The 12,594-nt window shown below is 39.9% G+C and overlaps 1 protein-coding gene across 2 annotated transcripts in view; it reads right to left on the bottom strand.

Annotated features, from left to right (window-relative positions):
- Positions 1 to 12,594, bottom strand: part of spock1 (SPARC (osteonectin), cwcv and kazal like domains proteoglycan 1) — a 103,915-nt gene that overhangs the window by 22,425 nt on the left and 68,896 nt on the right. For both annotated transcript variants that reach the window (XM_069721321.1, XM_069721320.1), the window contains exon 5: positions 3,453 to 3,567. In XM_069721321.1, coding sequence (XP_069577422.1) covers positions 3,453 to 3,567 — 115 coding nt within the window. The remainder of the gene's footprint in view (positions 1 to 3,452; positions 3,568 to 12,594) is intronic.

Below are 12,594 nucleotides of genomic sequence, written 5' to 3'. Positions count from 1 at the left end.
TGGTTGGGGTCAGATGAAGCAGATCCTGATTGGACCAAGGAGGCCTTTTTCAATAACGTGTAATTACGTTTGATTCAAATCTCGCAGCAATTTTTTTGTCTAAGTGCTCTCACTGCCTCCTGATCCATCATGTAGAGATGGAATTAAAGCCGAACCAACTCTACAGAGAAAGGAATGTAACGACAACAAATGAAGGAAAGCGAACAGTCATTCATCTTTTCTATAAATAAAACAAATTAAAGAAAATCTAACACCTGATGTTGTGACAGGTGTCTTTGAGGAACGCACAACAGGAAAGAAAATCTAAAAACATCCTGCATACCAGAATTTATCAATGATGTTTCCATCTGCTCAACAGTACAGTATATATAGAAGAGATTAAAACACATAAATGCTGGCTAAATCACCCAATCACAGGTCTGATGAAACTTTATGAAAAAGAAACTCCTTTAGCAAACACTCAAAATCTGTCCCATCTACAACTTTGTGTTCGATGAGCATCAGTTTTATTGGATGAATTCCTTAAAAGTCTTCACTACATATATTATATGAGCCTGGACAGACATGGACGTGAACTGCATGTTGACTAGTTAGCATTTTAATTACAAGCAGTAGTCTTTTTTTTTTCCATTTAGCTAAAGTTTGGTCTGTCATTTTTTAAATTCTTTGATCTTTTGATATTAGACATATACAGTAGATATTATTATTTATTTCCTAATCTTTTGATGTTTTAAAAAAGAAAAAAAATACCTTCTATGTCTAATTACAGTACCTGGATGGGACAGATGTTTGAGAATACAATCACCACAGTTTCAACGTGGACACCCAAGATTAGTGTCGCCAATTCAGTATCTGACCATTTGTGTGAAATGTTGTGGTAATTAGCAAATTAATTCTTGAGTTATGTTTTGTGAGATCACAGTGAGCTTGACCTTTAACCTTTGACAACCAAATAAATTCGTCCTTTAGCCCAAATGAATGCTCTTGCCTAATTTGAAGAAATTCCCTCAAGGCATTCCTGAGATATTGTTTTGATGACTGTCGCCAGAGCAGAGCCCCAAAAGCATTTTTTTTGTTGTTCTTTTAAAAACCACACAAACCAAGAAAACAATACAAATAAAATAGAAAAATTACTCATGGGCATAGTGATACAGGCATAACAAAACATGTAAGTCTGATAAGTCAGCAACATTACAGAATCACTAGAAAGAGTTCATCATTCAGTCTCTTGGGCGACATCTACGCTCTGTAAAACTACAACATTGAAATCCCAGGCAGCATGTCAGCCACAATCCTGTTGTTATAGAAGTCTGACACTCATTGAAAGCTGAGTAAAAATGCACACCACCCTGATAAAACTGTGTTATCTGCTAGGAAGTAGAGTGAAACCGGTTCATGCCTCCCCTCATCTATATTCTCCTGTTTTCCTATAGCCCTACTGTTTGCTATAAATGCAGTGAAGCTCAAGCATGTGTTCAAGTTAATAGTTAGTTTTAAGGGGTTGGATTTGTCCAGGAAATTTCTGTGTGCATGACAAATATTCATGGAGTGAGGCAGCCAGAGAGAAAAGTAGAAGGAAGATCTATAGATACATTCATCTCAGTGATGTCTCTCTCACCCTCATATACCACTGTACTTCAGCCCCATGTGGAGCGTTTCCATGGTGCTCTAATCTGGAGCATTTCCGATTTGACTGTATTGCAACATCCTCACAGCAGGACAGAGGTGCACACAAATTAACACTGTGAGCCTTCATAATGGCTTTTGAATTACAACTTTGTGCTAATGTAGATGTCAAAGCCTGCAGCTGAATATTATCACCCAATGAGAGAAGTCAGTTCTGTGCAAAACTCCTGGGACTTTTGTATTAACAGCTGCTTAGTAGAGAATTAAATTAATTTGTCATTTGTAATACAGGAGTGTGTACAGGGCACTTTCAAGCAGTGACTACATCTATAACATGCTACACAAAGTGTACGTCAACTGTGTTGCATAGTATCTGTTTACAAATATCTTGAGAGTTACAAAGTTTGGATTTGCCCTTTGGGAGGACACTGAATCCATGTTATGCTAATTACTGCAACTAATTTAACTCACGTAGATAACAAAAATATCATGGTCCAAAGCTTCAGTGAGTGATGCTTCTGTGAAAATACAGATTCCAGGTGAATAATTTGACATATTAAACAACAAATAAGACTTGTAATTGAAGCAACAGAAAGAAAAGGATTAAAGCCAAGATTCTTGGGAGCTTAATGACTTGAGGAAATCAATTAAAACAAGACAGCCACAAGAAAACATCCCGATGCCTTTTTGGAGAGACGCTTCTTGAACTGAAAAATTGAAAAACTTTAAAATTGTCAATGGTTGAAAACACAAACAAATTGGGTGGTGACAGAGCAAACAGATAGTGTGATTACAATTAACTGGTGGTGAGGATATCCATGTGGATGCCTGTCACTGAGGCACGCTGGATTCTTACACGGTGCAAACACACAAAACACAAAACGATACTTTAATTCATGCTGTTGCTGCTTGTAATTTGTTGAACCTGCCCTGAAGGCATTTGGGATATTGAAGTTCAACTTGTCACAGGGAATCTGAATTATTGGTGTTTACTTCAACTGAATACTTCCATATGGGGAGAGGAAAATCATTGCATTAAAGCAACCAACACACTGATTTTGTTCTTCTTTTGGAGATGCAGAGTTGACCATTATTTTGCGTTTGACGCCCTCTTTACTGCTGAAAAAGACATATTAAGCATTGTGTTACTGTCTTGACACTTCATGACTTCTACTACTTCTACTTTTATGAGAATTGCTTGTAAAATGTATTTTAAAGTGTTGAGTTTCAGAGGTCCGTAACAGACCATGTTGATTTACTTCCATTTGTGGTGTCAGAAAGCCATCAGCTGTAAAACATGATTAAATATAATGACTTATCATGGAGGGTGCTCTATGCCTGTAATTGGTCTTGATTGTACTATTTAAGCAGCACTGCCGCTTCCAAATTCATCTCTATTTTATGATCTGTGACTGACTCCACACATGCATAACTTCAATATTTGAGATAACATACTGTGCATAAATATTTTGTTCGTACCTTTAGCAAACAAAAGAATATGTATTACTTACACATTGCCGAGACAACATACAAACCCGCCCCAACTTAATTCCTTACTCGATGCAATGAGAATGATTTATAGTAATTTCCATCATTTGTCACCTTCATTAAACATGCTTGCTCAGTCTGTGGTAAAGAGATATGTTATCACTTTACATACTTTTACTATACTAGTGGGATTTAATGAGGTCATTTTGAATAGAAAAAATAAAACTTATGGTAGAAAATGCATTAATTTAGAAATGATTTATATTATTACAGCAATGAGGAAGTGAAGCAAATGTTAACAAAATTGGGGGTTAAAAAATTACATCACTGGCTCTTACCTGTGGGTTGGTTGCTTGCGATTGGTGCAGATGGCTGTCTGGTAATCATGGCTGACACAGACCTTGTGAGGAGGACAGCGCACCTTCAGACATGGATCCTTGGTTGCATCTGGGCCTAAGGCGAGAAAGCGGGGACAAACTTCATGTCTGAAGTGCAAAAAATAAGTTAGCAAAAAACCTGCAGAGCAGGAGATTCAGCACAATGTAGTGCTGAAGTTGAAAGTTGATGCAGCAAAACATCAAGCTGTTCTTTTGGTTTTACAGCTGGCAGACTCCAATGTTCTACTAACTGAAGCAGGCAGAAAAATAATGAGTTAGAGGGAAAGAGGGAGAGGAAGAATGGTAAAAGGTATGAAGTAAACGTTGACTTTTTTTCGAAGTTGTGAGCTGCTTAATGAGGACTATTCTCTCCGAGCGTCAACCCCATCTTCCTCCAAATCAATCTCCAGTATGACATTATCGCTGTGGCAGCCAAGCACAGCTGGCTGGTACCCAAGATGACAAAAGATCAAAGCAGCTCATTGACTCTGAGCAATGTGTCATTTCACACTAGGCTAACAGCACAAACCCACTTTCATTTGACAGACCGCATAACAGGACGTGGACGAGGTGAAAGAGACCGTGGCAGTAAAAGACAGAGGAGAGCTTTCGGTCCAAATGGAGTGAGAGACAGACCAACATCTGTTATTCGATTCTGGACTGGTGGTCATGGTGATCCTGTCAATTACATAGTCTGTACTAGATAGCCATTAAAGAAATATGAAAGCCCTTTTGATGAACAAAACCAACGAGAAAGATAAAGCTAATAAACTGAGATCACAGACAAAGAGGGTTTTAAACCACATGCAGAGACCACATGCCGTCACCATGGTGCAGACTAAAAATAATTTAAAATCCCAAGTTAATTAAAACTGAGTACACAGTGTGTAGATCAAAGACCTGCCTTATGTACAAGTCATTACCATGTGGCTACTAACATCATAAAACGAGAGTGGCCTTGTCTCCATTAGAGGCCTAATGGGTTGTGTTTGAGCCACAGCTGGTGTCTGACGCGAACATCAACCAGTTTCTGACCTGATCACACACACTGCGCTGCTGTTTACAGACCAGTTTATCAGCGTTAAATCAGCCACAGACTCAGACATGATGGGATTTTTTTTTTACCTTCTCTTCGCTTGTAGGGATTGCTGTAATCTAGACCATCGTCTATGAGAAAGAATGAAACAACTACATCTATAAATTGTAGACATATGTTGCTCTGCATATATCTGGAGCTGTCAGAGTATGGAAGAGCTTGGTTTATCTTTGAGGAAAAGGAACTAACCAAACACTAAAGATGGTGAAGCTTAGATAGTCCCAAAAATAAATTCATAGTACACTGCACACATCTGTCACAACTGAACAACGGACTTTTTTTTTTTTTTTTTTTTTTTTACAATCTGCGAAACAAATGCACAGATGCAAAACACATTTACAAGCCTGCCGTGCCCTCTCATATTCTCCAGAAGGCGGAGAGATAATATGTCAATCTCCCTCCTGATAGCTGTCTCTTGTGCAGTGAGTTTCTATTGCCTGCTGATTCGGCCCTGTTCCCACCTGCATCTATCAGAGCTGAAGGAAAACCCATCTTTTTTCACTTAGCTGGAAAACGGCATTACCATGGCGAGGGAATTAGAGGGAACGAGGAGATAGTGCGGGAGGAAGGATCGAGGGACTAAAGAAGGATCATGGAAATAAAGGAGGATCGTATCTGGTTAAAAGAGGATAGGAGGACAATTTGGGATTATTGTGTGACCTCAGACAAATTGGAAATGAGACACACACGTACAACTGAACAAGTCACCTGTACATTCAAATGTGCACAGTATCACGTATGGGACTTTTACGCAGATAACTTTCTCATAAACAATAAAATGTTTTAATTTGTGGAGACAGTGATGCTCTGAATGTAAAATCGTTTTTCAGCTGATGTGCTTTGAATAGTCATGGTTTATAGGTAGAGCCTAGAGAAGACAAGAAAAGAGGGGAAGGAGAGGAAAAGTGAGGAGAGACAAGTGGAGGAGAGAGGAAAAATAAGCAGTGGAGAGGTGATGGGCAGAAAGGGGGGAAAAAAAGAAGAGAAAAGGAGATGAAAAAGAAAATGAGAGAAAAGTGAGGAGAGGGGAAACTGATGAGGAGGAGGCAGGGATGAGAAGCGAGCGAAAGAGTGGTGGGTAAAAGAGAGTTTTATCCATCTATTTAAAGCTTGAGTGAGCAGCATTGGTGGTTAAACCAGCCAATCAATTGTAATGCCGGAGCACTGCAGCACACACTGGCCACCTCTCTTTCACTTTCTCAATACGAGTCTCTCATGTGCTTTTATTCCCCTCTCATTTTTCTAATCTTAAGGATGACTTTATTCTCATTGGTGTGTGTGTATGTGTGTGTGTGTGTGTGTGAGAGTGTGAATAAGTCAATATGCATGAGCAATATAACTTGACATAACTTGGTGCATATCAATTCATTCCACAGTGCCAAGTAAAACCCCTTTGCACAGTCTAAACCACATTTTTCGCTTGAAAATGTTATTGATTTATGTAAATGAAAAAAGGTCGTCGGCTGCCGAAAAGATTTGACCAAACTAACAAGTGTAAAGGATTTGTGCCTAGTGTGTGTGTGTGTGTGAGCACGAAGTAAATATTATGATTCTTCATAGGACAACTGTGAATACACTGTGCTTTTAAATGAAAAGGAAAAAAAAAGAAAAGAAAGAAAGAAAGAAAGAAAATGTGTTTGTGAAGCAGAGCAACAGTTCTACACAAAGACAGAACTACAAATTTGGCCAGTGCCCTTTGCCATATGTAAGGATGAGTGAGTAACCCGGGCGGCAGAGTTATCATTGTGTAGGGATGAGACAGATGGAAGAGCTGTCAGAGATGTGGCTGAGGGCAGCGAGGGCACAGGACGCCGGCAGATCATTAACAAAAAGACACAAGCGTCCTTTATTTGAATTCAAGCTTCACACATTTATTTGATGCTGGCTTGAATGTAAACACTATTTTGTGGAGTAAAATGTTACATTTTATTTGCATTGTGTTGTATTTGTATTTATAAATGTACTAATACATTTTTGGTGCTGTATCTACAGCTGTATGAACAGGTTGTTTTTTTTTATATTAAAATGAAGGGTTCTAAAGGTAAAGTTGTGGCCCTCTAATTGCCAATCTGACTTTTAGTATCTATTGACTTGAACACTGCATGGGTGTTGAACACCTCACTGCAGTATTGCTGCATGCTTTGAACGCACTGCTGTTGCTGCAAACCCAGCATCAGCACAGCTACCATCTGGTCAGATCTGCTTTTATATACTGTGGGGGGAGGGGGGGGGATCAATATACTTCTTGGTTGGTAGCTCATGCTCAGAGAGCACAGTACATAAAAGAAAACATATTCCCGACTGAAATCAAATGTTGGGCTGCATCTTTGTAAGAAAAATAAGCTTCATCTGACTGAGCATGGAGATGAAAGTTATCTTCTTCAAGCGATGTCCATATGCAAATATCTGTAAGGGATCCAAGCTCTCTGTGTACATGTAAAGCATTATGTAAATGTTTTGTCTTAGAAGCACATGTTTTTTTTCCCTGCTAACTGTGGTTTTAATAAATGTCTCACAGGTCCCGGTTCAAGAGCTCTTATCGTTATACTCAAATCCAAGCTGTAATAAGATTGTGCCTCTGTGTGTGTGAGAGACAGAGTGTTACCACATATGATCTGTCTGCCCTCGCTATACAGTCCTTACAACGGTTAAATGAAAATAACTTTTGAGTTTGGAATGAAAAATTCTCCGTTCTCCTTCATGGCAGATTCGTGACCTGCCAGTGTGTTATTCTGAGCATATCCCACAATGTGTCTCTTTCTATCTAATCCTTCACACTTTATCTATTTACTGCAGCAGAAAGTTATAGCTGAAGGGGATAATATCATCATTTAGAGTAATTGTAGACAGGATACACAGTCATTCAATAACAGTCAGTCATTTTTATGATTGTTTGTTTAGATGAATACTCCTTATGGGATGCTGTAGAGGAATTACAGTGAAGACTTTGTGATGCCCACGGTCATGCTTTTCGTTTACAGTAATTGAATCAGTGTTAAGTGTGTTGAAGAGTCACAGCGTTGTTACATTCATGCAACCTGCAAACGTGGCAGTTTGTTGTCCTTTACGACAAAAATCTTCGTTAAAAAGTTCCTGGAGGATCTAACCCCGAACCTATCTTTCCGCCATTTAATTGCCCCAACACTTCCAAGCAGGTTCCCGGCAGAGAAGCACATTATACTCGTGGTGGTAACATTTTATTACTACCATAGTTGACGGTAAATTGCCCTACTCATTCACTTTTTGTCTTCTCAGGATTTTTTTGTACCACTTTTTTTTTTTTTTTAACCATAATGTTCCTTTAGAGACAGGAAAAAGTGGCTTGAGAAGAGGACTCTTCCTGTGCCCTCTAATACTGGATGGATGCCAGGATGAAGTAAAGTGATTGGATAATAAAGAAAGTCGGAGTCCAATAGCAGAGGCCGCATTGTCAACTTGCACTGTCAGAGAGAAGACAGTGACCTCAAATTAATTGCTCCTGAGCTGGGCATGGGTCAGTGTGGTATTTTAGTAACCTGTGTGTAGGAGTGTGTGTGCTCCTTTGTCCACACTGTGCTCCATTGCTCTCCATTGTTTGCTCTCCCCAGCTACTTTTCCTGATAGCAAATAAACAAGTCTGAAATTAACTAAAGAGCTCCAACAACCGTTCCCAAGGGACAAATTCATAACTGTTAGTCGAAAAAATGAGCATCACTTTCAGGCTTTGATAAACTAATTAAAAAGGTGTTTCTTCTCTTTCACCTGGGGGGCTACAGAGAAAAACAAGAAATGGAGATAGACAGAGCTAAAAGACAAACAGATCAGGAGGAGATTAAAATCTCCTTCTCTCCCTGCTTTGTGAACGCTCCTCAGGGTCTCAGTGTTTAGCCTGACAGAGCCACTAGAACGAAGGATGTCAGAGAGGAATGATAGCGGGATGAAAGCACTGAGAAGGCCTCTGGGAGGACGCAGTGATAGAGCAGATTCAGCATCCAGAAAATTAATTATTGAAAACATGAGCAAATCACATTATTGTGGATGTAACTGAGGAATGGAGAAGATAAACAGCCTGTTCGAGTTTGAATGTCAGAGAAGAAACCACAGCGGCTTTCGGGAGAAAAATATCTGGAGGGAGAGGCTATTGACTATCACTTATTAGCTGAATATTCATCACATGCCACACAACCATTATACACACAACAGCACATGCACACTCACACTTTATTGTGAAAAGCCCTGCAAGAAGATGCTTTGTGAAGCTGTTGCTCGCAGCAAAGCAATTTTAAAAAGGACACTATGAAAGCAAACAATCAAAGAGCCTTTGAAGACAGCTTCAAAGCCAAGGAGAGAGATGCATTTAAGGACAACTTGCGTACGAGAGGACATTATACTCAGGTGGAAGTTGCTAATTGTCACGGTCTAAACAAAACTATACATAACCTCTTCTGCTTGAAGTGGGTTTCTAGTTCTAATCATCTGGAAGAACAGAGAGTAGAAATGAAATAGAATATGCAAACAAATTTCTTGGTCGGAAAGAACACACACATTTCCAGTGTGTGAACTATGGTTAATTCGATTCTGAAATCTCAAGCTGTGTCCACCATTGCAAACAAAAAAGGAGTAAGTCCGAATAACAGCCAGTTAAATTACACTGTAGCATCCTCACTGTGTTTATCAGGTCAGAGTTTGCGGTATACAAAGGATTTCTCTTCACAGCATGTTACTGTTGGGCTCCCTAAAAGTCAACATTAAATTTGTACAGTATACAGCACACATTTCAGGGGAATACGAGACCTACAACTTTAGCTTCATTTTGCTGTGTCATCATAACTGAGAGTTTAGGCAGGAATCGGAGGCAAAGTTTTGCTTTGTGTTATAGCAAATACAGCATATAATATGCCGGACTGTTTTTGCAGCCTCCAATCAGCCGATGAACAAAACTTTACCGGCGTTAGCTGTAAGCTAGCTAATACTGAATGTCTGAACTGTCTATGTGGGAGTGTGTTTATTTTCAGCTAGGAGCAGCAAGTATAATATTTACCGTATTTTCTGTTATATGCCGATATTATTCATTCTGCATCCGCGATTACACAAGCGTCCGCTGTGGTCTGTGACGTAAACTGGATGTAGACGTACAAGATCTGTGCGAACATTTTGTTCACTTCCAATTTCTTGTGACCACACTGATTTGTCCAAGCAGCCACTACGCTAACTGAGCACCAAGTGCATATGCAGTGGACAACCAAAATGGACGGTCAATTTGCAGAAAGGCTGAGTGAAGACGTCTGTCGGTACGCTCATCTCTGTGATTCATCTTCACAGAAAGACAATCAAATGTGCAATAATCGGTGGAGGAAAGCTTCTCAGAGTTTGGGGAACTTCTCCCTGTAAACGTCGCTCCACTGTGCGGAATACATCCTCCAGAAAATAGTGTATACAGAACTACTACACGTACCCTGTGTCCACAGCTATCCCCAAGGAGTATATTCAGGTCCTTAGTTTACCGTTTCAGCGTGCTACAGTTTTTTCTTAATTAGCACTAAGGACAAAGTATAACCAATACTGGTGGTATTTTGTCAAAATCCACAGTATTGGATAAATTAAAATTTGGACCTGATGATTGTCGATGAAAAGACATGGGGTCACTTAGTTAACAACTGGTCCCGAAGGGACCAATGAATGTCCAATTAATACAACGTTGAGACATTTCAATTTGTCCTTTTGGGAGTCTGAACATTTGTACCAAAATCCGTGCCATTCTATTCAGTAGTTGTATTTCAGCATGACCCGAGTGGTGGACCAACAGGCCAGCTGTTCCCACATCCCAAACACATTTACAAGTACAGACCTTGAGGTCACTTAAATGTGCATCAAGATCCGGTTGGTAATATAGTGAAATATTATTTGCATAACTTCTTCTTTTGTATTATACTCAAAGTAATACAAAAGAAGAAGTGATTAAAGGCAGAGTACTTTTGGCTGGTTGATGGTGGCAGGTCAAAAGTGAATTGCTAACAGCTGTACAGGAAGGGAGGGTTTTCCTTTAACTCACTCTAGAGTGTTTTTATTCTTTAACTTTTTTTTTTTTTTTTTTAAATGCTTGTGCAATGTCAAGTGAGCTCTTTTCTTCCGCTTTTAAAAAGATCCCCAAGGCACTTAAATGACCATGTGTTGCTGCCAGGCGAGTAGTCTGTGTCAGTTCGACCTTTCGTGGATTTCAGGTGAGGTCACAATGAAAGATCACAAGCTTGACTTGCAGCATGATTCTTTGTTTCATTGACAGTGATTTCTTCATCTTTTTCCTCTATCTATTCTCTCTCTCTCTCTCACACACACACACACACACACACACACACACACACACACACACACACACACACACACACACACACACACACACACACACACACACACACACACACACACACACACACACAGACAGACAGATCTGACCTCTTGCCTTACCCTTCAGTGTCAGAGATAATTAAATGTTTTTGCACTGTCCCAGACAGTGGCATTCATTAATCTGAAGTTGAAGAGTGTGTATCTGTGTGCGTGTGTGTGTGTGTGTGTGTGTGTGTGTGTGTGTGTGTGTGTGTGTGTGTGTGTGTGTGTGTGTAAGCATGAATGAGCTCAAGTATATCAGAGCTTTGTTTCTCTTCTACCTCCATCTACAGTAATACTGTGTTATTAACTCGTTTACACCATTTTATTAATGTTACCCAAAAAAATTACAAACAAAAGTTAAAATACCAAAGCTGTCTGTGTCCATTTAAAACAATTTTTTTTTTTATAAGTTTAAAAACTACTTTCAATATGCGCTCTATCTAAAAGACAAAGCCTGTGTCACAAACCCGCTTTGAAGTATCCTTCACAAAGTGCCAGAACCACATGTCCTCCCCAGTTATCTCATTTGACCCTGGATGTACCTCTCCCAATTCTTAACCCCCACGTCGTGAGATAACATGTGAACTGGGTTGTAATGATATATCTCATCTTACGTTGGTGAAGTGAAATAAGGGACTTCTTTTATACAGTTTGAATCAAATTGTGCTAAACGTGGGCCCTCATGACACCCTCTCCTCATGACACCCTCTCCTCATGACACCCCCTCCTCATGACACCTCCTCCTCATGACACCCCCTCCTCTCCCTGAGACAGGGTATCGATAAGGTGAAATTTGACACCCTGATCCTTCTCCATCCTCTTCAGCTTAAAAAAAGGGAGACTCCAGATTCACTCAGGTTCAGATTTGTTTTAGTTTTCTTGTAGATTCATTAGTTCTCTTCCCTTCGTTTCATGACTCCTTCAAGTTAATTTTGTTCTTCTTAGAGTTTTCAGTTATTTTTGAGTTTCGACTTAGTCATTTTTAGATCTGCCTTTTTGTTAAGCTTCTGGCGCACATAGTTGATTAAAGTCTCAGAGTACGTCAGCAACTTCGCCGATTACGTACATAATTCAACCCATTTTGACGAGCCTGTATCGCTATCAGTAATTTTTGTTAAACCCGCGAGCAAGGCCAGCTCTAAGCGTTCATCAGGGTTGTAAGTAGTGACTACTAGCAAATCACCGACCCAAGCCTCCACCTGCCGACGTCCAGCCTGACCGAGACGTCTTTGTTGCTGGACGCATACCACGGGACCTCAAGGGCCAGCATCTGCCAGACGAACGGATTGGAAGGTGAGAACGGAAGGAAAACGCCGTTATTCGACTCCCAACCGGACCTCTGAGCGACACCATCCGGACCCCGTCTCCGGCCCGTGGTCAAAATCATCACAAAGTAGGCTGGTTCATTTCTTCGGGGTGGCGAATTCGAAAATATTATTATAGACTTAAATTTCACTCATTCAGTTCTTTCTCTGTTAGCCTGGTCGAAATTCCCTCTTTCACTTCACTATCAGTAATCAGAAGTAATGTATGCATTCTCATTCATATAAACATCTCTATCATTTAATCATTTACTGTGAGAAGTTATATAATAAAATCCTTTTTAATTAGACCCAGCTGTGTCATGGCGGTATCTTTCTG

This window comes from Brachyistius frenatus, unplaced genomic scaffold, assembly GCF_029030835.1.
Source record: "Brachyistius frenatus isolate BFR_SWC_R1_liver_20210118 unplaced genomic scaffold, ASM2903083v1 Contig_261, whole genome shotgun sequence".
Classification (NCBI taxonomy): Eukaryota; Metazoa; Chordata; class Actinopteri; family Embiotocidae; genus Brachyistius; species Brachyistius frenatus.
The sequence above is the reverse complement of the archived record's forward strand: the minus strand, read 5'-3'. Positions and strand labels throughout refer to the sequence as shown.